The sequence below is a fragment of the Pipistrellus kuhlii genome, unplaced genomic scaffold (assembly GCF_014108245.1).
Source record: "Pipistrellus kuhlii isolate mPipKuh1 unplaced genomic scaffold, mPipKuh1.p scaffold_m20_p_15, whole genome shotgun sequence".
Taxonomy (NCBI): Eukaryota; Metazoa; Chordata; class Mammalia; order Chiroptera; family Vespertilionidae; genus Pipistrellus; species Pipistrellus kuhlii.
Genome location: NW_023425460.1, coordinates 5,657,703 through 5,684,850, shown reverse-complemented (window position 1 = coordinate 5,684,850; position 27,148 = coordinate 5,657,703). Strand labels below are relative to the sequence as shown.

Genomic DNA, 27,148 nt, shown 5'->3' with positions numbered 1-27,148 from the left:
CATATCAATACATGTATACACATCTATACATGTGTATATACACACGTACACATTTGTGTGCCTGAGTGTGTGTATCACATTTTGAGCAATTGGGGTTTATTCTGTAATGCATAGTGGCTGGTTCAATATTCTCAAATCAGTCAATGTAATTCACCATATTAACAGTCTAAAGAATGAAAACAACATGATTATATCAATTGATGTACAAAAAGCATTTGGTAAAATTCAATATCCAAAATGGGACTACATCAAAATAAAAAGCTTCTGGACAGCAAAAGAAATCATCAACAAAACAATAAGAAAGCCCCTGTATGGGAGAACATATTTGCCAATGTTACCTCAGATAAGGGTTTAATCTCCAATATTTACAGGGAACTCATACAACTTAACAAAAGGAAGATAAACAACCCAATAAAAAAAATGGGCAATGAACCTAAATAGATACTTTTCGAAAGATGACATAAGGAAGGCCAAGAGTATCAAAACATGCTCAAAATCACTAATTATCTGAGAGATGCAAATCAAAATGACAATGATGTACCATCTCACACCTGTCAGAATGGCTATCATCAACAAATCAACAAATGACAAATGCTGGTGAGGATGTGGAGAAAAAGGAACCCTCAAGCACTGCTGGTGGGAATGCAGACTGGTGCAGCCACTGTGGAGAATAGTATGGAATTTCCTCACAAAAACTAAAAATGGAACTCCCATTTGACCCATTGATTTCACCTTTAGAAATATATCCCAAGAAACTAGAAACACCAATCAGAAAGGATATATGAACCCCTGTGTTCATAGCAGCACAATTTATAATATCTAATATTTGGAAACAGCCTAACTGTCCATCAGCAGATGAGTGGATTAAAAACTGTGGTACATCTACACAATGGAATACTACACTGCTGTAAAAAGGATGGAACTCCTATCATTTGCAACAGCATGGATGGATCTGGAGAGCATTATGCTATGTGAAATAAGTTTGTCAGAGAAAGATAAATATCACATGATCTCATTCATTTGTGGAATATAATGAACAACATAAATTAATGAATAAAAACATTCAGAGACAGAGAAGCATCGATTAGACTGTCAAACCTCAGAGGGAAGGCAGTGGAGGATGGGGGAATTGGAAGAGAACAACCAAAGGACTTGTATGCATGCATATACTAGTAAGCATAACCAATGGACACAGACACCAGAGGGTTAAAGGCATAAGTCGGGGGAGGGGATGGGCAATGGGGGGATAAGGGCACCTTAATCGATAAAGAAAATTTTTTAAAAATGATTTTTTAATAAAATTCAATATCCATTCATGGCAAAACTCTCATCAAATTAATAAAAAAGAATTTCCTCAACCTCAAAAGAAGGGCTAACCTTATATACCTATAGCTGACATGATACTTAGTGGTGAAATACTGAATTTGGTCCCTCTTAAGAGTGGAGACAAATCAAAGACATACTCCTTCACTCCTTCTATTCAACATCCTGCAAGAAGTACGGGCCAGCACAATATGGTGGCAGGATACAAGGTCAATACAGGAAAATAATGTGTATTTCCACATACCACCAATGGGCAACTAGAAACTGAATTTCTTAAAGATGCCATTAAAAACAGATCCTCAAAAAGTAATATTCATGTATAAATCTAACAAAAATGTATGGGGATCAGTTTGCTGGAAACTACAAAACACTGGTGAAAGAAGTTCAAGATTACCTGAATAAATAGACCATTTTCATAGATTGGAATCCATGTGGATGTTGATGCTCCCCCAAACTGGTCTACACATTTGACACAATTCCAATAAAATTGTCAGTAGGATTTTTTGCAGATACAGACAATCTGATGCTAAAATGTGTATGAAAAGCCAAAAGCACTAGACTAGCCAAAACAATTTGCAAAAGTATACACTTGGAGGAATCACATTACCTAATGGCAATATTAAGCCACAGGGGATTATTTCCAGATCTTGAAACCTAATGGGATTTTCTCATTACATTTTCAAGGAATATTTCAATGGAATATTATTAAGTGCTAAAATAAGAACTATCAAGCCATAGAAATACATGGAAGAATCTGAAAACCATATTACTACATAAAAGAAACCAAACTAATAAGGCTACATATGATTGATTATATATATAAATGATACATATGTATAATTCCAAGTATATGACACTCTTGAGAAGACAAAACTTATGGAGAGAGTAAAAAGATCAGTATTTTCCAGGGATTAGGGGAAAGGGGGTTTATAAATTGCTCACTGGTTAAACAATGTTGATGTTGATAATGGGGAAACTATGCCAGTGTGAGTGCAGGGGTTTATGGGAAATCTCTGTACCTCCAGTTAATTTTCTTGTGAACCTAAAACTGCTTAAAAAACAATGCTTATGACAAAGTAGGCCATACACTTCACAAAAGGATACACAGATGACAAATAAGCATAAAATAAGATGTTCAACATCATTAGCTATTAGGGGAATATATAGTAAAACCACAATGAATTACCACTACACACACATCTGAATGACTAAAATTAAAGATACTGACAATACCAAGTGTTAACAAGAATGCAGAGCAACAAGAACTCTCATACATTGTTGGTGCAAATCATAAATGGCACAGCCATTTCTGAAAAAACATTTGTAGTTTCTTTTAAAATTAAACACTTATCCTACAATTCAATGATTCTACTTCTACTTATTTGCCTTGGAGAAATGAAAACTTTATTTTTCAAATATAAATTTCTATACAAATGTTTTATCAGCTCTATTCATAATCACCCCAAACTGAAAGCAACTTCAAAGTCATTAAATGAATGTAAGTAAACAAACTAAGGCACATCCATAAAATGCCATCATTTTCAGCAGTAGAAAGGAGTGAAATATTGATACACACAATAACCTGCATGGATCTCAAGGGAATTATATTAACTGAAAAAGCCACTCTCAAAGGTTAGATATTATATGATTCCATTTGCAAGACATTTGCGAAGAGACAAAAGTATATTAAAAGAGAATAAATAGTGATTATCAGGGGATGGGAGTTAGGGGTGCAGCAAGGCTATGACTACAAAGTGGGGTTACTGAGACTGATCTATGTTCTGAGTTTGGTAGTGGTCACATGACTATACGTGTGTTAAAATGCAGAGAACTTTGTACCCACACATAAACTTTAATATAAGGTAAAATTAAAGAAGGAGATACAGTATCTGGACAATTAAAATTATTTCTGAATCTCAGCGGGGCCACCTACTTTAAGCATTTCCTATACAGGAAAATGGCCAGAAGAAATGCTAGGTGAATGGAACTGCATTTCTCTACTACTCTCCAGAGGATACCAGTTCAGTACCCTACTATCTGTGTCCAAATCCTTTGAGTTACTATAATACTTTATGATGGTCAGAAGATGCTTGCAAAGGCTAAGGTTAGCTCTATCTTCCCTTTGAGAAGTGTTCCTTTCTTCCCTTTATCATCACTGTTTAATCCTCTAGATCTTACACTTTCTTTACTGAGACCTCCCTGTGTTGGAAATCCACCATCTGCATTCTGGCCCCCTCGTTCCTTCCTTCAGATGGTCAGGACTAAGTTCTTTTAGCTTTCTTACATTCATCTTCAACCCCTTCCTTTCTCAGTGGCAGCACTGACTGGAGCAGAAAATTCTCCCAAGGGGAAGGGAAGACAGGCACCCTGGTCCTTTTCAGATTATGGCACCAGGAAGGGAATGGACCTTTTTCCACTTTGCAATGCTTCTTAATTTTTGTATCTAGTAGTTTGATCTGGTTGGGTAAACTGAGGATGCCACACTGACAGATATTGAAAAGTGATTTCTAGTCTTCGAAGTTTTGACTACAAAACCAAGCAGTGTTTCTATATGAAGTATTCCTCTGTAGCCATGGTTGGCAATCTGCGGCTTGCAAGCCACATATGGCTGTTAGGTCCCTTGAGTGTGGCTCTTTCACAAAATACCATGGCCGGGGTGAGTCTATTTTGATGAAGTGATGTTAAAAGAAGTTTAAGTTTAAAAAATTTGGCTCTCAAAAGAAATTTCAATCATTGTTCTGTTGATATTCGGCTCTGTTGACTAATGAGTCTGCCAACCACTGCTAGAGGAAGCAAAGTGCAATAGCAGGGAAAGCACTGAGCTAAGAGCATCGAGGATTCTGGCCCTCGCACTACCATTTTCCATACAGCTGTGCAACAAGAAGCCAGTCATCCTCCCCTTTCCTCTTCTCCCATTTCTTCTGCTCTACAGATGAGGAAGGTCAGAAACAACAGCTACTTTGCACTGACACATCTTATAAACTTATCTATTGGCACATCTTATGCGCTGAAAGCATCTTATAAACTATAACGTGATATACACACTTGGGTACTAGTATCATTTGAAAGTTCTTGACAAAATACCCATTGTATCAAATAAGTGGTGGTTCCTTGCTTGGCATCCCCTAGGGATGTAGAATAATCACCTCAAAGGAGCTCCAAGGTCCCTCATCCTTGTTGTGGGCAAAGGTTACACTTGGTATCCTTTGGAGCATGATAACAAATAAATAAAATAAGGGAACCTGAGATTTTACTCCTCATGTTTTAATAGCATTTTGAGATTTGGCTTGAAAAATCACAGATGGTGGGTGGCGCCCATAATACCCAAGTTAGAAATAGGCAGTGGGGAGGCCAGGAGGACTCGGCCTGTGGACACGCAAGTGTGCTCAGAAATGCAGGTAATTAATTAAAGGCCGATAATCTCTGAAAGAGCCCATTTTGGTGTTTGACCAGAGGCTTAGCCAAGAGGCCCTCAAACTACATGAATAACAATATCCTGGCAGCTGACAGGGGCCTGGTGAATGGCAGCCTCTGGATTTCATGGTGCGTGCTGGCCATGGTGGCGTCGGCTCCGTCCTCGTGGGCACCGGCTGTGGTAAGTTATGCAATCTTTCTGGCTGCCCTCCCCTTTGTTCAGTCCATGCCAAGTGCCAAGTAAAAGAATCCATATGTGATTACAGCTATAAAACCGAAAGGAAAATATTAGACAAATATATAACATTTTGGGGTTTCTAAGTTTGTTTTACCTTTAATGCTAGGCAGACAGTTTACACAAATCATTTTGCTGCAAAGTAAAGAATAATGAGTTAAATGTGTTCCCTGTCACCATCAATCATGTACATTTGCCTTTGATTGACCAAACACATAAGACACATGAAATGACTTTCTAATCATGTTAGGGGGAGAGAGAGAGGAAGGGAGGGAGAGAAGAAAGGAGGGAGAAAAGAAGAGAGGGAGGGAATTGCGGGGGAGAAGATGGGGAGGAGTTTCACCCTTTTTTGTTTTATCCAGAAAACCCATTGACATTTTCTGGCAATCTTCTAACATGCTGCATGGGCTTCTCTTTGCTAATAATGTTTGCCTTGAGAATTTGTAAAGGTCTGAGAACTGTTAATTCAATGTTCTAGAGATTACCAGGGCCAGAGGGGAAAGGAATCCCTGTTAATAGTTCATGGATTAAGCCTCTCTTCATTTGAAACCGTGTTCAGGGGAGTGCTTCCCCTTCGGTGGGCGGTAGTCATTAGGGCAGAGTGGGAAGCACAAAGGAGGCAAGAGAGCCACTGAGAGGAGATTCCAGGGGAAGAGAAGATGCTCAGTGATGTCCACTGGATGGGACACTGAGGTTTAGCAGGTTCGTTTTAATGCAAGGTTTTCTATTCTGAATTGTAAATTCCAGCAGCACATTGACTCGACTTTCTGCCAGTCAGAATGGTTTATAGCCAACTCTAACCAGCCTCCACACAGCCTTGACAAGGATTAGAACGCTTTGAATTCCAAGTTTCATGGAGTCAAAGTTTCACGGAGCCAAGTTTCATGTAAATCTACAGGGAGTCAACGCTCTTCAGTCTGGCAAAAGAACCATGTATGGTAGCAAAAGAAGACGTTTCATCACCCAAATCACCCCAAAGTGTAAGTTGCTGGTCCGGGCCCCACCCTGCTGTCTATATCAAAGACAGACCAGGCTAGGCTGAGGCCAGTGTATTCCTTGCATGAGTCAGGGGCTGTTCTAGTTGCTGAGGCTTCACAGCACTTACACAGTTTCACAGAAAAGAGGCAGTAACAGGAAGTGCCATTGAGTGCAAAGCCTGTGGGAGTGTGGCTAAGGATGTGGATGTATGAGGTGTGGAGGGGAGAGTGAGGCAACTTTTAAAAATGCAGTTCTGGCCGAAACCGGTTTGGCTCAGTGGATAGAGCATCAACTTGCAGACTGAAGGGTCCCAGGTTCAATTCTGGTCAAGGGCACGTACCTTGGTTGTGGGCACATCCCTAGTAGGGAGTGTGCAGGAGACAGCTGATCGATGTTTCTCTCTCATCGATGTTTCTAACTCTCCATCCCTCTCCCTTCCTCTCAAAAAATCAATAAAAGTATATATTTTAAAAAATGCAGTTCTGATAGTGTTCACAGGGAAACTTCACTCACCCCATGAAATAGAGAACATCTAGGTCCTTCCTGGAGAATGTGAAGCAGTACATTCCTCCTTGGGGCGGGGGGGGGAGGGGGGCGGTCAGAAGCCCCAGAGCAATGTATGAGGGTATTCACTTTCTTCTTGATTTCCCTGCACTTGCCAGGAGAACAGTTGAATCATAAAGCAGCCCCTTATTAGAGGAGTGCCATCTTCATAAACCGGAGAACTTGGCACTGTGGAGATGCCAATTCTCCCCGCACAGCCCCAAGCAGACCCACACACACTGGCGCCTGACACGAAAAGGGGCTCCTAGGGTCCCGATGATGTGCTGTTTCTTAATGTGGGTCCTGGTTCTCTAGGTGTTGCTTTTGTGGATGTTTAACCACATTTATTAGATGCACACTTTATGCTTGTACCTTATGGCTTTGTGGATATTTAACCACATGCATTAGATGCACACTTTACGTGTATATTTTATGTGTCAATAAAAAGTTTGTTTTCAATCCCTTTTCTAAAATATATTTCTAATGTTTTAGAGAGAGGTCTCACTGAGAACTTAACACTGAGCAGAGCTGAGGGTTTGATGGCAGGAAGCCATGCAGCTTTTAGGGGAAGTGCGTTCCAGCCAGAGGGAGAAGCCAGCACAAAGCCTGAGGCCAGCTGAAAGGAGACCCACTGAGCAGTAGGAGAGGCCAGTGAGGCCACCGAAACCTGAGGCCTTTGCAAGGACTTTGTTCTGGTCAGTGGGATGCCTGGAGAGGTGTATGCGGGGGTGACAGGATCTGATTCATGCTTCAGAAGGCTGTTCTGCACTCTCTATTGGAGACAGACTGGAGGGCAGGAAGGGGTAAGGTCTGAGCATGGAGACGAGTTACAAGGCTGATGCAATCGGAGATGGGGAATGGTGGTTTGGAGCTGATGGTGAGTACATAGGTGATGAGACGTGCTCAGCTACTGGACATATTTTGAAAGTTGAACCAAGAGGATTTGCTGCTGAAGGGAATGTGGTACCGGAGAAAAAGAAAGGAGTCCAAGGTGACTGTGAAGTTTTTAGTCTGAGCAATGGAATAATGGCTTAGCCAATGGTGCAGTGGGAGAAAGCAGGTTTAATAGTCAACAGGAATTCTTTTATGGATGAAGTAAGTCTGAGAGATGAGACATTAAAATAGAGATGTTGTGTAGCAGGTGAATAGATGACATTGGGTTCAAGAGAGAGGTCTGGATGGAGATGTAAACGTAGGTTTCATCTATATGTCTAGAAGCTAAGAGAATAAATGAGATTATGAAGGAAGTGAGTGTAATTGTTCCGGAAGCCACTTTCCACTGATGAGGATATTTGTAGAGGTCCATTGCCGGGACACCATCTCTGATTAGGGTGACATTGTCCATGTGTGTGGAATAAGCAACAACTGTGTCTCCTGTCTAACTCCCATCATGTGTGTTTACTTTGCCAGACAAACCTTCTGTCCTGGCATTGGTGTTCCCTCCTGGAAGCTGAAAGCCACCTTGGTCCCAGCCTTATGGGAACCCTGATCCCATTTCAGAGAGCCCTTCACCAGCCTCCCCGCCTCCACTCAGAGTGCAGCCTTGCTTCCAGAAGGCCTCCCTCACCTGGATAAGTGCCTCTGGTCAGCAGAGCTCATGCCCACCAGCCAACAGGAATTTCTTGTTGTCTCCCAGAAGCACCCGCCCTAAGCCAATTAGCTTTACCCCCAAGTACAGCAGTGCCTGAAGTCAGTTCTGCCTTGGGAGCCTAATTCATTTCCCCACCCTGACTCATCCCACCCTAGGCTAACCCCTCATCTGCCTTGATACCGTGGCCCTTGCAGATATGCCAGAGACAAATGCCAACAAGAGCCACAGATGGGGCTGGAAAAACATGTGCCCACACATCCCAGTCTGAACAGAAGCTTCTGGAAGCTTCTCAGCACCTCGTAGCCAGGCTGACAGTCTGAGTAGCACACTGCCTGGAGTGTGGTAGGTGCACAGGGAATTTCCATTGAATCCATAGTTTCCATAAAGTGAACTACAGAAAGCTAAGATTTGTGCCAAGATGAGGGCACTAGCTAAGTTCCCTCTTATCGCCGATCCAATTTCCTCTTGGTCCTGGAACCCGTTTGCCTGGGTTCGAACAACTGAGTTCCTCATTCCAACTTTATGCCCTCACACAAGCCACTCAACTTGTCTTAACCCACAGGAATTAGTAACAGTGCCAAGTTTGGGTAGGGTCATTGTAATAATTGAGTGAGATAATGCATATAAATCATAGCAGAGGGCTTGGCACATTGTTAGGACCTAGTATACTTAAGCTATTATTAAAGATTCTTGATTTACATATCTAGCTCCTAAACCATGTTTTTATATACAAATATATTCAAACACATACACGCACATAAACATAACCCAAAATAAAAGTATTAAAAATGATTCCCTTGGCTACAATTATTGCTATGATTATGTATTGCTGAAAGTTTATCTCAACACGGTAATAACAATAACGAACAAATGGTTTTATGTCCAGCAAAGCCACCTCAGCCAACATACAAGCTGAATAATAAGGGTCTGATTTTCCTAGTGCTTGCTCATTCACAAATAGGAAATATGACAGAGGAGACTGCATTCTGATCAATATTAAGTAAATTTCACCCACAACTCCAAATCTTATAAAATAGGGGGAAATTTAAAAGGCATTTTACATAATTTCTCCATTTTCATAACTGATTTATCCACCCAAGAAATAATTACAGAATGCCTGCCATGTTCTAGGCTGTGTAAAAGTGTGTGTGTGTGTGTGTGTGTGTGTGTGTGTGTGTGTGTGTATGAAATGGTAGATTAGTGGAGTTAAAATAGTTGGCAATCCTGGAAACAATTTAAATGTGCTCAATTTCAAGACTTAGCGTGGACCAAAAAGACATTTTAAGAATTAATCACCCTCTAAACACACAACACCCCCACACACAATTTATCATGTCCAAGGACAGCTAATCCTAGTAAGAATAATAGCACAATTCACAAAAATAGCAGGTCAAGTCCTGACTTGTAACTAGATATGTTGGAAAGTTAACTATTACATGGTAAGACTCTAAAACCAAATAAAATAAAATAAATCAATGAATCGGAAGTTATATTCCAGTGAGGAAGCTAAATAGAGGGGAAGAGTGGCCCTTCTCCAGGGCCCCAAAAAGCGGGGGAAGATAGGCTACCTTGACTCCTTGTCCTGGTCTTTATGAAGACTCTAGGGAGAAGGCAGGTGGTGGGAGATCAGACAGTGAGCAGGCCATTCCAGGCCTGGTGGATAATGGAGGTGTTGACAAGTCACAGGAACCAGAACATTTGCCTTCACTCCTTAAAGGAACTCTGGGTAGAGAAACTGGATGTCATGGACAAAATGCTTAACCTGTCACTAGCAACAAGCCACTGGGCTGGAGGTCCCCCTGAGTGGCCAACCTGAGCCTCTTTCACAAATGTATTGGCTATAAAGTTAGCATAGATTTATTAAACAAATCCCAGCACATCAGAAACTGTAGAAAGCATGCCTCAAGTGGAACAAGTTAAGTGCAACCTTAAAAAAAAAATCATTACCCCTAAGATGTGGGCTAAAAACATAAATAGATTTCCAAGATTTTAGATTTATTCAGAAAGAACATATCCAATATGGGAGCTAAGCTTTCAGGGGCAATGACTTGGGGCCCTGGGGTGAGGATCTTTGAAAGGGACATTGCTGAGGGAATAAGAGAGTGCTCCCCCGTATTTCCTGCTGTATCTGGGCTGGGTCTCTTCAGTGGCAGCTCCATACCAGAAGCCCTATCTCTTTTGTTGAGCTTTCACGCCTTCACTTTCAGTCCTGGCTTAAAAAGTCTAGAGGTGAGTCACTGTGCCTGTGATATATCATCCCTGTTTCAGACTCGTTCCTACTCCTTCTTCTTTCAGGAGAGACTGAGCACAGTACAAGCTGCTGAACCAAGAAACAGACACTGTACCTGCCTCAGGCAAGGGAGAGGTGAGCTCACACCCCACCTTCGGCTTCCAGAACCGCTAAGTGTGCTCAAGGGATCAAGTGTTGCCAAGCCCCATCCGGTCCCCCTGCACCCTGATAGGACGGTCTGTCCCTGTGGAAGTGCTGATGGATTCTCTGCATAGGACATGGGGGACATTGGGGAAGGAAGCAATTTCTGTAAACAACAATCCACTTATAGCTTTCCTTTTCCATCTGCCCCCAAATAAAAACAAGCGAAGGCTTTGCTCCCCTGGAATGGGAGATAATACATAAAACTTCCTAAGGAGAGCTTCGCTGCGGTGTTCGTTACGAGCTAAAGGAGACAGAGAGGACCTGGGATTTGAGGGCAAGTGCACAGAGATGATGCTGCAGAACGGTGGGCATGCGCTTAAGGCTGTCCTATTGTTAATGAGAGAAACAGATGACTGGAGGCCTCGCTCTTTCTAGGTCATGCGCTTAGCGAATTCCAACACAAAGACCACCTGATGTCACAGGGCCAAATAGAGAGCTACCCCCAAACTCAGGGGGCTGGCCCTGGACAGAAGCAGCACAGAAACATAACCCCAGGAGGGAAATGTGTTTTCAGTTACACCAGGGCCAGGCCGAGCCTCTCCCACAGGCTCTTCTTGGCAGTGGGCTGAGTTGGGCTGAAAGGGCGTCCTTGGTGCAGGGGTAAGGCCCTCCAGGGTCTTGTGGGAAGCTGGACAGAAGTTCCTTCTCCCCACTGGTAACAACCCTGCAGAATCAGCGTCACCTCCACTTTACTCATGTTCCTGACAGGTGGCTCTAGTTTCACGCAGGCACCGCAAAATCAAAACATGCCCATGTCAACAGCCCATGTGCAGCGGGGCCCTGCCAAGGCGGGGTTACATCAGCACCAGGGAGTGGAGGCCAGGCCTTCAGGCCTCAAGCCTGGGGCTGTGGGAAACTCCCGGCAGAAGAAACCACCAGAGCTGGATGGACAAGCCAGAGGAGCTCTCCTGGTGACAGTCCTGAGCCTGGGCTCCTGTTGCTGCGGGGAAGAGTCTGGGAGACACAAGCTTACATCTGGGGTGGGGTGGGGGAAGGGGAGGGTGGCCACACAGGCCACCCTGCCGCCTCCATGTTGCCTCATTCTGCTTCCTCCAGGCAGCGGACCAGCAGCCTGGACTGAAGGAGCCACTTAAAGGAATGCGATGTCCTTGCTTGTGAGCTGGGCCTGAGCCAGGCCATCAGTGAAGTGCAGGTCTCTGGGCATGTAGAGGCTAGAAGAATTTCTTTAATCAAGGCACCTATTTCCTAAAGTGATTGAAGGGACTCCAAGACAAGTTGTTCTTATCCACAGAGGAATGTGAACTAGAAAGTGGCTAAATTAAGCCAATGAGGTAGGAACAGCAAGTTCTGGCCTAAAAAAAATCCTGTTCTAAGTCAAACAACCCATGGAGGCCGAAGAGGAGAACTGATACAGAGTTTTAGTCCATCACCTGCATCCCCATCCTCACCACTCATCCCTCTCAATGCATCAGGTCCGCCTCCTCAACTCCACCCAGACCTTCTCTCTGGTACTGGGCGTGGCAACAATGGCAGCGAAGGCTGGAGGGCTCACAGCTCTGATTTCAGAGCTTTTGGCCACCTTTGTGGGACCTCCTGGTGACTCACAAACTTCCCGTCTCAACCACTACCAGCTCAGGAAGCTGAATGTGAAGACATGAGGAACAGGCAGGGCACTGTAAGCCCAGATCTTGAGCTAACGGGCACCAGTGCCAAATCAGAGAGACCCAAACTAGACAAGTTTCACTGCACTGGTCCGGCCACCTTGCCTGGTGAGGCTGAGAACAATCCAAGGAGTAGGACTGGTGTTCTCATTATCCTGAACTCCAAGGACACTCTAAGCTTGGAGCCTCAACCCATGTTCCAGAAACATGCCCGGCCTGGCCTGAGAGGACAGATCAGGTTCAGCAGGCAGGAGCCACGGTGAGCTGCCCGGGGAGCTCAGTGGCATGAATGGCTGACAGGAGGCGAGCATATCCAGGCCGCCTATCTCACGGCGGAAAGGGCACCGCTGCTGAGTACTCAGCTCAGCCTTTCCCTCGCCATTCAAATAACTGTGGCATGTCAGCCCCGCTGGCCTCCTTGATTGTGCAGAAATAAATAAATGAATTATGTTGTTGGGGTTTGGGCTTCGGCACAAACACATGGTCTACATTTATCCGCACAGTGAGAGGTCCACCCGCCACTTGATGTAAAAGAGGGAAATGATAATTCTTTTCTTTAGGCACTCTGGTGCCATATGGAATGTATATAAATCATATTTTTGTTTTAACAGCGGAGGCTTTGTTGATAGATAAACATGTGGTTTATCTAAAAAAAGAGAGGATTGTGCTTTGAACAATCATTTAATGGCCGTGGATGTGCCAAATAAAAATAAAAACATAATTCTGAAAGAAGTTGGCCTCTCGCCCAAATCTGTAACAAGGAATTTCTCCCCCACCAAAGCGGTTGAGGCCCATCGATCTGGTTTGAGTTTAAGCGGTGCTCTCTACTCAACCCCACGACAAATTGAATCTGGGGCTAATGTGCTCTAATAGGACAAGACGTTACCTTTATGAATGACCTCATGGAGAAGAGGTTGGCGAGCATGGTGGAGAGGCCCTGGGCCAGGCAGCTCTGGGCTATGAACCCCAGCTTCAGCTCTGCGAGGCAGATTGCATCATCACCCTCCTTCCAGTTCCAGCTCGGGATGTTTAGCAGATGGGCCTGTGGAAAGAAAAGTTATGAGACCTTCCTTTGTGAAACGTTCAATTGTTTAAAGTCTCCCCTGGGAGACAGCACTGCCCGGCTGCAGGGTGAGCCAGGCTTGTCCTTTCTTCCCTGGGCCTGGGTCGGACGTTCGGCATTTTACTAAACTCTCTTCATCAGACTCCGATCTCCCTGGAAACTGCTTCTGTACCTACTAAGCCAGAGGCCTCCCCTAGGGTTTGTCCTTTAGTCAAATAGAGTCCAGAGGCAAATCCCTCTTGTGACACAGGCCCATGCTACTAGGATGTCTGACTAGATTGCTCACAAACTGGCTCCTCAAATAGACTCTGATACCATCCAATGCCTGTGTACTCCAGGTTTCATTTTTATCTGCCTTCCAAATACTCCAGATCAGTGGCTCCCAAGCTTGGGTTGGACATCAGAACCACTTGGAGGATTTGAACAAGCATGTTGCTGGCCCTATTCCCCACGGTTCTTGATTCTCTGTGTGTAGGGTGAGGCTGGAGAATCTGCATTTCTAAAAGGGCCAGGTGATGCGGAGCTGCTGAGCTGGGGACCGCACTTTGAGAAGCACTGCCCTAAGTCATCGGGCAAATGACAGTGTGAACATGTCACCATCTGTTGCAGGTGGACGGATCCTCTTCAGCAGTTAGGTCAGCACTGAAATCAGGGCCCAGAGCATGCTCAGCCAGTTTCGCTTAAGAGGCATGAGGCACGGTCATAGGTGACACACTGGATGAAAGAATCAAGATTCAAAAGTTCTCCAGAGTTGGAAAAATGGGGAGAGGGGTGGAGGTGACAACCAGAAAAGATTTTAAAGGCCATAATGTCAAGTATAGCATTTAGGTTGAGAAAATCAATTCTATACATTCAAAATGAGAAGACCTAACTTGGCAGCAGACATGAGGAAACAGAAAAGAAAAAAACTTAAGAGTGTGGGTATCTAAACCCCAAAGAGAGGCCAACTGTGTGAGAAATTGCAATGAACGCCAATGCCTGCTTGTTAGAAATGGTCTCCAGATCAAGGAAAACAAAGGTTTCATTCTGATGTGAACGGGTCAGGCCGGTTCCAGAAAACCTGATTCAGCCTCACCGTCAGATTTAAGGAGGAAAGGTGACCACTTGCATCACTCACAGGGAACACATGACAAGCACTAGCAGAGGTGTCTGTTCTGGACAACCCTTCTGAAAAACAAGGAGACAGGCAGCAGCGCGGGGCCTGAAGAAGGTCTCGCCATCACGGAACTGCTGCTGTGATGAAGAGATTGGGCTTGTCTTGTTTTGTCCCAGGAGCCAGAATTGGGACTGAAGCAGTCATTTTGGCTTGTTTTATAAAGGAACTTTATGAGGATGCAATTTGTCTAAGAGATGGAGAAGGCTGCCTCCATTGCAAGGTTTCTCTCCCTAAAACTCAGTAAGTGTCCAAGTCTCAGCAGAAAGACCTCTTGCTCTGTATGGAGAGAACCCCTAGTGCCGTGAGCCAATTCCAGCATGTCAGTAGGGCTGAATCATCTGGGATGGCTAAAAAGCATCTCCCCAAAACCCGAATAGTATAATCCCTTGCTGCCAGACAGCTCAGGGCATTTTATTGCCTCCCATTGGTCAAACACCTGAACAGCTGTAGGCTATTCCCCCAAGCTAATAATGCTTCTGTAGCTTACCCTTTGAAACCTTACCCTTTGAAGTGTATGTCTCCACCTTGCCTTAGGACAAATTGTGTTAATAAAAGCAAGGGTCCTAGACAAGGAGATTGTGTTCTGTTCCTTTAGCTGAAGCTCCTCTGACCCCCAATGCCTTTCAAAATCATCTTTCTTCCTTGGATTCCTTCTTGAATCTATACATCAGCTCCTTTCTCAAGATTGCTGAACCCTTCTCAAGGCTGGGACAAGAATGCCGGCACCCAATGTCTTCCAATGCCAGACTTCATGGCCCTGAAATGACGAGATTTCTCTCCAAACAGGAGGAGCGCCAACAAGGCTTCCCTTCACTCTCTATGATACAGGCAGTTGTATTAGAAGGAGATAGAAGACTCCATCATGAAAACAAAGGGTGGGCCCCAAGTCTCCAGGCTCTGCTTTCAGAAATACCACTCTTGTGAAATTCCTTCTTACAAAATCCAGTTCTATTGCATTCACGTGCATCCTAACCCAGCAGGAGTCTATTCCTGGGAGAGATGACTGTATCCGTCCTGATGACAACAATGTTAAGACAGCCCCATATGTGGGCCACAACGAATGGCAATTTCCCTCAGGATGAGTATCAGAGACTGTCCACACATTGTATCCTCGATCCAGAACTAGCCCTGCCCTTTATCCCATTTCTCTCCCTACTCTTCACTATCCAAAGAAGGCCATTTTCCCCTTTACTTCCCTGGCATCATAGAGAATAACATATCAGTCCAAGATAAAAAAACATATATATTAATTTGCATTAATATCATCTGAAAAGAATGGGGACAATTAAATCTAACTCATGAACAACCAAGTCATCAAGTCCCAGACACTAGATAACCTTCATGGAACCTTCAAACAAACACATAGAAAGTTCTCAAGAGGGTTTCTCACATCCCCAGGTGCTAACCAGGGTATGAAGTCCAGGCGTTGGGCCCTCATGTGCCCATCTGCTTTGAGTTCCTTAGACATAGTTTACATGTTGACAGAGGAAAGGCATTAGTCTCATTTCTCAGGCTTCCTTTCTTGGCCCCAGTATCTTCTGCAATCGCGGGGCAGAGAGCCACAAGGGATGTGCCAAAGCCTGGGACCAGGGATTTCTGTGCTCATAAAACAAAGACAAGAGATTGACCCAGGAATTCGAATTCTTGGTGTCTGCCAACTCTGTTCTTTTTCATTTGAGGGCAGTGGGGCCCAAGGGAAAGGCCAGCATTGCTACATGGGAGTCCAGAGGCAAATCCTTCCAACCTAGAGAAATAGACCTGCTGGGCAGGGTCTGTAATGGGCCACTCATCATCTCAAGAAGAAGGAACATAAGACAGTTTGTCCTGGGAAACCAGGAGAGATGGATTCCAACCCCAGTCCCACCTCTCACTGCACATAAAATACAACTGGGGAAGCCACCATGAGGAGCAAAGAGGTCACATCAGAGGAAACACTGTAGCACTCCTGCCCAAGTATAAGGAGTTATAGGAGGAAGCTCAAAGAACTTGCATGTCCATCAGGCCAGCAGGACTTGGCTTCAAGTTCAGAAAAGAATTCTCACTACAGTCTAGTTCTTACTGGATTTTTCAGCTGGGAGAGAAAATCCAGTAAGAGCTAGATCATCAGGAGTAACACCTTTCCAAGATGTCATAAACCATTCTTTCCTTGAAGAAATTCAAGCCATTTACACTCAAATTAGAAAATTATCTGGGTCACAGTCTTTCCATGTTCAGAGATGGCTAGGCTGTGAGTGGTTCCCTCCATGGATTCTAGTGATACTAAACAGAGAATATCAACCCTTTGGAGAATATCAACCCTTCTATGGGTCCTACTCTATGGAGCCACAGTTTGGTTCAGTGGGCTGTGGCTCTATATAAAGAAAAGATGGTAGTTGGCAGCTCTGTCTCTTAGCTCACTGGCTGCCAAGTGACTATCATTTGTACCCTCCAGAGCAGCTCTGAGTCAGAGCTTAGAGCCCCAGTCTGAAGTCACATTGAAAGCTGAAATGCACAGATGGTCAAATGAGGACTTAATGACAGAATGGAAATCAAAGCTCTTGTAAAACCATAAAATATTACACAAATGTCTGAGGTTATTATGATAACAAACTCAGGGATAGATTTACATGGCGAAAAAGCAGGCAGTATCCCTATGTCCCTCTTGGTCCTAGAATACGAGAATCCTTTGGTCACAGGGGATTGAGATCCTTTATATTTTACACATGGCATCCAATGATGGAATTAACGATCCCTTGGAATATATTGACAGTGACATAAGTTTATACACGCATACCAGGTTCTTTCTGAAAGCAAGTGTTCATGGGTGGAGATCTCTGGTGAAGAAAAAGTGCCAAAAGAGAAAGAAAAATAATATTGAATGGAAGGTGGGGAAAAAAAAACATGTTGAAAGGGTAGGTAGGGGGACCTTAGGAAACAGAGCAAAATTATAAAGCAAGGGGAAGAATGTCTGTTTGCAATTCTTCAAGTCATCAGATAACTAATAATGAACAGTGGGTTTCTATTCGTTCTCTGGAAGAGAGAAAGGCAATGAGAGAGGAAAGGCCCTGTGTATAGTCTCCCTGTCCCTGGCACCCTTACTAAACTTCCAGGGCAGAATCTCATAGCAATGTTTGGCTAACTCTAAACCCACACAGATAGGTGTCTCTAAACAAAGCGTGTTTTAAGCAAATTATCACAGATTGGCTGACTTCTTCACCGTTGTTCCTGAAGAGCCACAGTGCAGAGACTGTGGGAGACCCTGAGCTCACCGTGGTCATGTGAACACTGACCAGGTGCTATCTGGACCCTGGGTCTATGGAGCCGCTTGGAGTTTGACAGGAATCACAGCTGAAATCCTCCTTAATGTCTTGAAGATGCTATATCAGCACTCAGTGGAAGCAGGAGGAAAGGAACTGACATCCCTTTGTAAACAATACAACGTTAATTTTCCTATTCAATCTGAATACAGCTCAAAATCTAAATAACAGCTTCAAGCACTCTCACACGAAATACAATTTCAAATATCAAATGGAAGGAGGGAGTTCGTTACCCGAGGAGCTGTCACCAGCCATGGCCTTGCTAAGAAAATTTACCTCCACCTACAGGGACTGCTGTCAGAAAACTTCTCTAAATTGATGCTTGTGAGTTACCAATATCCTCACTGTATCCTTTTAGTATCCTTGGTTTTCCAGAGACAAACAGGACACTGTGACCTTGGTTGCCCACCACCAACCCCTCTGGCTGCAGCACAACACCTTCTGCAGTGGAACCACCTGCCGAGCATTGGGCAACGGTTGGCAGGGGGAGCAGCGCCAAGGGTAGCCAGTCACCGACAGCAGGCCCCACTCAGCGACAGCCTCTGATGGGCTTCCACACAGCAAAATGGGGCCGCCCTTGCCAGCAATTAAGAAATAATGGCGTGGCACTGGCACATTTGGCAAAGCGGGGTCTTCTCTGGGTCACCTGACTGCCTATTTCGTAGGGAATATGGCCTATAAGATGGGTCACACACTCACTCAAAACCCAGCAGGGAGTTATTCAGTTCACACAGGACACCTGGTTCCAGGTGCTGCACAGCCTGATTTCTAAGCCTCATTAAGGGGATAACTGGTTCCATATCAAACAGACACAAGTGCCACCTTCCCTCCCCCAAAGCTGTTTTCCTGGGAGTTTAATGACCATTTGAATGGAGGAGCATTGCCTTTGAATGCCCCTGGACTCTGGAATCAATGCAGACTCCAGCATTTGTTTTCTTCCCTATCTCCTTTGTAAGCTCTAACACTAGGAAGATTCCATTATGTTTACTCTAGTTTTCCTGAATTCAATCATGTAGTTCTCATCTTGAATTTGAGAATGCTATGTTCCACATTCACCACCCAATGTGTGTTCTGTTCCCCCAGGTTCACCTGGTCTCAGGGAGAAGAGTCCTATTTGGGACATTCTCTGCACCATGAGGACTAAATCCTTGAGAGCACAAAACAGGACTTCTTGGGATTAGGGGGCCAGGCAGAGTGTTGACCATCTCGTAGGTGCTCAGTAAATACAAACTGAAGGAATTAGTACAGCACACAAAAATGGAAGTGTTGCAATGGGATCTGAGTGCAACAGTGATCTGAACCTGGAGGTCCCACAGATGCTTCCTGAATGAATGAATCGGTACCTGAAGGAGATTCCTTCCAGTGACCAACTGCAGACAGGTGTTTAGCCTGAAGAAATGTCCCAAGGAGGGTTTACCCAGCACCCACTTTGTTCAGGCCTGTGGATTTCTTTGTTGTGTGTGCATGTGTGTGTGTGCGCGTGCGTGCGTGCATATGCGTATGCACATGTGTTTGGCTGAATGGTGAGGGAGAAGACACTAGACCCCATATGCATCTCTGAGCCTCACTAGGCTCTCACTGTCCTACCTTGTTGTGATACTGCAGCATCTGAGTGATGATTCTTATCTTCGGGTGGTAGTTCTTTATGGAGATCACTCTAAAAAAAGAAAACATGAAAGCTGAAGCATAATTTACCTTAACTTTGGAGTCTGATGGGAAGATTAATTTGATTATAACCAAATGGAGTGAATGTATGTGGGGCCAGCATCCAGTGCCATCCTGAAGGGTTGCAGGCATGGGGTCAAGTTAAATTGTGTTTCCACTACCGTATCCGTGGTAGTGTGAAAAAGAAACCACAAAACGGCCACAGAAGTGTCCTGGGCATAAAGGAAGAGAGAGGCCTGTGGTATGTGAGCAAGTGTGTCCTAGGAGTAGGGGGTCCTGGGGCCAGGGTCAAGGTGTGTTGCCTATAGAGGCATCTGAAGAAAGCAATCTCACTTTATGGGGCCAAAGGACGTTTGCAATCTCATACCCCGGGGAAGAGCCTAGAAACCATTTGCTATGGATCCAATTCTCCAAGTAATAATTTGAGACAAAAGTGACAAACTGAACAAGCAACCCGACAAGTGATTCTAATTGTCATACACATGGCCACTCACAAAAATGATTTCTAAGTTGGGCTCCCAGGACAGGATTCTTGACTCAGTCTTCAGTGGCTAATAGCATCTAAATGATGACTTTGATCTGGTTAGAATAAGGGGCAAGGCCTTCCAGAGTTTGAGCACAAAATCCTTCCAAACTACCCTCAGTCCATACTCAGTATTAGCCCCTGCCTGGCCCTCCCCATGGTCCCCCTGACAATTATGTGCTAACAGGGGAGGGGCAGGGAGCAGAGGAATATAAACACCTGGACTCCAGTCCCAGCTAGTGCCCTGGCGAACTGGTGACCTTCAGGAAATCCCTGGTCTCTCTGTGACCATTTCCTCATCTGGACATCGGGGGCAACAGTACCTGCTTTATTTATTTCACAGGCTTGGTCTGAGCAGCAAAATGAAAGACCAGATGTGAAAATGCTTTGAAATCATTAAAAGCTCTCTCCACGTGTAAGTTATGGTTTTTGTCATTACGGACTCTGTCAGAGGTGACACTGTACATTTCCTTCTGGGACAAGGAAGGCTCAAGATGGAATTCCATGGAATGGCCCACCGCCTGAGCCTAATCAGAAATGCAAGTGCATTTATTGTGACACCCCCCACAAACTTCCCACCCAGAAACCCTGCACTTCATCCCTGTGCCATGCGAAGATGGAGAGAGGCGGCCAAGAGCAGCTGTGTCTGGAAAGCTCCACCTTCTGCACTTAGGAAATGGATCACACATAAGCCTCTCCTGCACAAATTCACCCTGGGCTCCTGCACTTGAAGGATTTCATTTTATTGTTGAAAAAAGTCTTGCGTTGGCCCGAGCTTATAACTCAAGGACTTGGAGCCTCTGTCAGCCCTCTGAATTCAGTTCACAGCCTCAGCCAGTTTTCTGCATTAGCTCATTTCAAATGGATCTTTGACATTTTAATTTCAAACAGGGCAGATTGGTCTCATTAAATTAAGGAGGAAGGAGGATTATACAAATAAGGGAAAGACAGAACCCATTTTTAACCCCGAGCCTCCCATTTCTTTGTGCTGCCTGGGCCTTAGCTCTGATTCTGGCTAATGGATGGCTCAGTTACATTTCTGCTACTACCTTTGCCCAATAATTTCTATGCCTTGGCATCATGCCGTGGTAACCTATATATGTCTTCACATTAACCCTACCACAGGCAAGGCTTTTATGAGATATTGTGATGAAGAAGAAAAATGCCCATTTCAAAGCTATTATCATTTCAATTAGTCACTTTTGAAAGCAAAAGAAAAAAGAAAGAAAGAAAGAAAGAAAGAAAGAAAGAAAGAAAGAAAGAGAAAAAGAAAGAAAGAGAAAAAGAAAAAAAAGAGTAGTGCCACCCTCTAATTTGTCTATGGGATCAATACATTAAGCTTTATCTTCTTTTGATATTTTGGGTGAAATTTTTGAAGATAAAGCCTAGTGCCTTAAAGTCTACATCTGTGTCACTTCATATGATGTGGGAAACGTGGTGAAGGAGTGAAATCCTAGTTCAAAGAAAGGGCAGACTGAGCCACCTTAACCGAGGCTGCTGTAGTCACTCTCCAGCTGTGACTGGTGAGGGGATGGACCCAGGTGTGGGAGCATGTCCTCACCCCACCATCTCCTGCAGCCTGGCAAGCCCAATGCTTACAAGAGCTCACACATCAACTTCCTTAAAACAACTGCACTAATCATATTGCCAAAAAAAAGCGAGTGGAAAGAGAACAATGCTCCAGATGTTGCTTGCCAGACACAAGGACCAGATGCTGAGGGGAGGCCTCTCTCCCCCGAAAAGCATAGAGGAATCCCCCCACCTCCTCAATGGGGAAGCACGTGTCACTTGGGGCCACTGATTAAAGGCACAGAAAGGAGGTTCCAGCATTGTGATAATGCAAAGGCAACTTCCCCAGCCCCCATCTTGGGACAGTCAGGGCAAATTCCCAGGGCACAGTAAACCATGCTGCAGGGAGGGAATCTTTGTCTAGACCCCAAAGATGGCTGTTCACAATTAGGTAAGAGTTCCCAGGAATTCAGTGGGAGTGACATGTTTTCTCTTAGGTCATCTCTTCTCCAGAAGGTTCTTTTTACCCTTCCCTCTTAACTACTCTGCAGTTTATGCTACAGGAGGTAAGATTTCAAAAAAGCTTTAGCTATCTGGAGCAAAAATACCTTAACCTTTCAAGTATCTCATAGTCACAATATGTCTGGATATGGGTCTATGCAAAGAACAAAAACAGGACAACAGTTTTCTTCTGAAATAGTGAGGGGTAAGAGTTGGGCAGAGAATGGCCTCTGACAGGCTTAGGCCATTTGCAGGAAGGGTACTGGGAAGTGTTATCCAAAGAGTGGCCCCCCCAGATGTTCTGTAAAAATGGGGGCCAGGGCTTGTAGTCAAATAGGTTTGAGAAATTCTCTAGAGCACATTATTTTTATCATTCATATTAGTATTAAAAGCACTGAGAAGGTTTTCAGTAAACAAAACTATTTCATTCAGGGAGACTGGTGGAAACAAACTAATTGGAGAACCAACTCCTCTTTGCGGATGAAATAAATCCAGGTGCTAAGGACACACTTGGAAAGCTCTAAGATAGGGCTTCCTCCCAGGCACTATTGAAATTTGGAGCCAGACGGATTCTCTGCTGTGTGGCGCTGGCCTTTGCATTGTAGGATGTTGGGCAGTGTTACTGGTCTCTACCCACCAAACATGAGCAGGATGACAACCAAGAACATCTCCAGATGTTTCAAAAGGTCCCCTGAGACGAAATCACATCCCTGTTTAGGTATCTCAGGTCCATTTCCTCTTAGGAAACATGGCATCTTACTCCAGGTCACACCCCTCTAAATGTACCCTTTCTTTTGGTCCTATCTAAAAGATCTCAAATTCAAGACCCAGAGCTCCCATCTTCTCAGGATGAACTTCCTATGGACTAGGCCTTGTGTCACTGCCCTCCACACCCAGCACAGCTTCAGCTCCCCCCAGGCCTAGGCAGGTCCATTATGGAGGAGATGCTGTAGAGGACTCAAAGGGGAGCAAATGGGCCACAGAGCCCCGAGCCCAGAGCCTTCCCCCACCCACAGAGGTTACCTCATGATGTTGGAGGCATCTTCAGCATCAGGGTCTGCGCAGTACTTATTGGCAAGGATGAGGCACGCATCTGCTGACTCTATCTAAGACACCAAAAGGAAAACCACAGGCACAAACACATAAATAGCCAGGCTCGGGGGCAGTCTCTCACTATTGGCAGCTCTTAGGGAACCTGGTGCTTTGCAAAGGAATTTTTTAAAAGAATCCTGAGAGATTACAGTTTGTGTTTAAAATGTAGGTTGCAAAGTCTTGTTATGATATAAACAATTCATCTGGTTGCTGGTGGAGGGAACAGCATGTACCTTAGTAATTATACTGTTCATTTTGCATAGTCTTATGTGTGAGCTTCTCAGATTTCTTTAAAGAGCAATGAACTAAGCCTTTTAGTACCTCCACCCCCGCCCCACCTCCTTTCCCCACCACAATCCTAATTTTTCCAGATGGGAAATGGAGTTAGGTGGGCTAAGCCCCATCCACTCAGGTTACCAAGGTAACTGAGGAGTTGGAGATTCAGCCATTTAGACTCCAACGTTCTCCCTCTAACCCTGTTCACATCTTATCTGGCAAATAAAAGGAAATGAGAGTCCTGAACCACTGCTGTTTAGTATTCAATTAGCATTGATATATTCAAAAGACAACACATCTGTAGGTATGAAATAATGTATAATAGACAATCTCAAATTTTAACTTACTAACTTATCTGAACATGAGCCCCAAATGGTTTATTCCTTTGAGGGGTTTGTGAGTAGAGTTATTATAATAACTGCCTACATCGAAATTAGGTCCAAGAACAATAACCATTTTCTTGAAGTTCTCATGAGCTTCCACAATAGCCATAACTCTGACCATGTCTGGGGGAAATTAAGATGAACTGGACTCCGTAAGAATTCTCATGCTGGCGCAGGCCTGCAGCCTGTCCCACTTGGCATGCTGTACTTAGCAGACCCTCTTGCATTTGGAGGGAGGGTGTGGTCTCCCTCATCGTACGTCACAGTGTCTCTGGTTTTCTTTAATAGTCCAGAGAATTTACTCAAGTCCTTTTGGCTTATTCGTGTTTGCCCATTACATGGTTACTGAATGGTGTGGTGACTGCAGTTAGCATCAGATGTCAGTGGCTTCACAATTGTATACACTTACTGTTGTGCAAACTCAGAGCATGCTTACAAAATCAGTATGCAATGGGTAGAGTGGCAGAGGCCACTTTGCTGTACCCCATCCCTTTATAAGCCTCACATGTGCTTTCTAAAAAGATTCTACCTTAGCAGGTGCTAGAAAGAAAAATTAGTCTTTTACAAAGTGATATCAGATACCTGTATGTTTAGTTCCACATCTTAGTCTTTTGGTGGGGGGAAGAAGGAAGCTCAAAATGTTTTATGGCTTGATAAATTTTTATTTTAAACTAGAGGCCCGGTGCACAAGATTTCAGCCTGGCCTGAGCCCTCAGGGAATTCCTCCTGACAGGGGGTAGCAGGCCTAAGCCACAGTTGGGCATCCTGAGTGCCGCCACCACCACTGTACTTACCAGCCATGAGCCCAGCTTCTCCCTGAGTGGTGCTCCCCTGTGGGAGTGCACTGACCACCAGGGGGTAGCTCCTATGTTGTGTCTGCCCCCTGGTGGTCATCGAATAACATAGCAACCAGTCATTCCTCCATTCGGTCAATTTGCATATTAGCCTTTTATTAATAAAGGATTTTACCCTTAGAGTTCCTTTTGGATATAAATAATTGATTTCAGAGCTACATTGAATCCTACTTAAGTATTTGAGATTGGAATAACTTGATGATTATGTTGTATGGGAGACTATTGAATCCACACAACTAGTCTGCTTCCTTTAGCAAAGGAAGTTCCATGCTCCAAGTAGTTCCAGTACAGAATGCTCACAAGTGGTCTAGCAGATGCCAGCAGAACCAAGCCCTGGGGTCTATGCAAAGGTGATGCCAAGATAGTGGTATCTGACTTCTCTCATTAGGGGTTGGGGGGATGACTTTTGGCCATCCTGGGAGGCATGTTCCCTTACCACTGAGTCAGGTACCCCCCTCTTAGGTGGAGGAAAATAAGAGGTCACTCCTTCCTTCTTACCTTGACTCTCGCAAGATCATGTGGGTTGAGGACTGAACCCTGATAAAATTCCACCTGAGTAAAATGTCGTTTGAATAGAGCTTCCAGCTCCAGGTTGGGGGAAATGCTGTGCAGGGAGAGAAGAGACAGCCATTAATATGACAGACCCAGGTATTGCAGCCTCCAGACCCCTTCTCTTGACTCCCACAGAGGGAGGCCTGGGAAAGAGGCCTGGGAAAAAGCTTTCTCCTTCAGAGCAGCTCCCAAGCTTGTCATAAATAAAAGGCTTGCACTCAGGAGAGATAAAACCTCCTGAACCAAACCGAATACCCGGCAAAATAAACAGGCCCAGACTTTTGCCACGTCTGAGACATATGGGGTGAAATGTCTTCGACTTCATTATGAATGGAATCCCTATTTTATAAATAGAGAAACTGAGGTGACATCAGGGTTAGCCACAGGTTCCCTTGGTAGTGCCCGTTCCTTCCACCAAAAGCCTTTTCCCTGCTTCTCCACCTCATGGACTCCTCAGCCCCAAACATGTCACCTCTGTGCAGCCGCACCCGGAGTTCTTTTACTCCCACTACTGTTATTGATTCATAGGGTATACACCATTCATGATTCTTAGGACTGAGCTGTAAGGACATCTTTCCACTGGAGGACAAAGATTAAAACACTGACTGACCAATTCATTCATTCATTCATTCATTCATTCTGCAAAATGAACAAACCTACTCTGTATGGTGCTATACTAAGCACTGGGAGGTCATATTTAGTTAGAACCTACTTGGTGCCGGGGATAGTGTTAACAACATGACTAACATTTACTAAGTACCTAATCTTAATAACTCTTAATGCTTTGAGCGTTTAGTGGATGGCAGATACCATGCTAAACACTTGCAAGTATTAACTCATTTAAACCTCAGAAGGACACTTGAGAAAGGTATGTTATTAACACAAAGCTTCAAGAGGTTAATTAACTGGGCCATCTACTAGGATACTGACAAGAATCGAAGCTGGGGACACAGGGGAACCCTGATGCTAGAAGCATTAGCAGCCAACTTGATTCTGACTGAAGCCCTGGGTGAGAGAAGAGGGGCTGTCTATGCAAATCTTTCCAGTCCCCCAGAGCCAGTAGGCCATGCTTCATTCCTGGTAGAGATGTCCCAGGCCAGTCTGCCACCTGGTTAAACTGACTTCAGCCAGTTAGGATAGACCACTGCTGTGCTCTGATGTCACACATGTGCTCTTCTTAAAATGTTCAGCCAATAGGAGGGCAGACACTACACTTCTCTTGAAGCTTCTATAAGGCTCAGCGGAAAACGGGCCCCACAACTGGGAATCAGCAGCTAGCTCTGAACTGTTCTGTGGGTTCTGCTCCTGGGCCCATGGCTTGGCCAGCCTTTTCAGAACTTAGAGAAGTCGGTGCTGAGAAGAAAAATGCTGGTGCTCAAATCTGGTGACCAGTTTGGTATTGGTGAACAAATGCCCGGAGGAGGAAGGTGCACAGAATGGGAGCTAGTAGGGAGATCAACCTAAGAGGGCTCTTGGAGCAGGACTGAGTCTTGAGTGGTCAACCCCATAGTGAGCCAACACCGACAATGTCCAGAGAATTTACTCAAGTCCTTTTGGCTTTGTTCTTCTGGCAACTTATGGCTAGGGCTGGTCCCTGAATGGCCCGTCTCTAAAAGAAGACAGATCAATGCATGTCAACATGCTTGAGCCCCCCACTCTTCATCCCTGTGCAGACTACCTTTTCCTTAAAGGGGATGTGGCAAGCTTAAAATATCATCAACGTTGAGCAGAGGGGAGCTACCTTGCTTTCCTCACCTGTAAATCAAATATAGTAAGACATAACTTCTAAATCAGTTATGTGACCTAATATATTTTATATTTCTTAATAATAGAGACCATTGATTGAGCAGCTACTGCATGCCTGATCCTGCTCTGTGTACATTATATGGATTACTTCTTTTCATTCTCACAACAGCCCAAGGATGTAGGTAGAAACCATGATGATGTCCCCATCTTTTGGATGTGGAAACTGAGGCCCAAAGAGGTTCAGCAAGTAATTGGTTGACCCAAGATTCAGATCGGGTATTCAGAACCCAGAGCATGTCCTCTGCTCCCTCTGTTGATTAAAGGAGGAACTGTATGCATGGTGACCAGGGAGCACAGTGCCCCCCACTGAGAGTTTCTGGGAACCACAGTTA

The 27,148-nt window shown here is 44.6% G+C and overlaps 1 protein-coding gene across 28 annotated transcripts in view; it reads right to left on the bottom strand.

Moving 5' to 3' along the window:
• KCNMA1 (potassium calcium-activated channel subfamily M alpha 1) overlaps nt 1–27,148 on the bottom strand; it is a 669,206-nt gene that overhangs the window by 169,472 nt on the left and 472,586 nt on the right. For all 28 annotated transcript variants that reach the window (XM_045581697.1, XM_036438142.2, XM_045581694.1 and 25 more), the window contains exons 11-14: nt 24,957–25,062; nt 22,877–22,959; nt 19,243–19,312; nt 13,027–13,182 (exon numbers count right to left, since the gene is read on the bottom strand). In XM_045581697.1, coding sequence (XP_045437653.1) covers nt 13,027–13,182; nt 19,243–19,312; nt 22,877–22,959; nt 24,957–25,062 — 415 coding nt within the window. The remainder of the gene's footprint in view (nt 1–13,026; nt 13,183–19,242; nt 19,313–22,876; nt 22,960–24,956; nt 25,063–27,148) is intronic.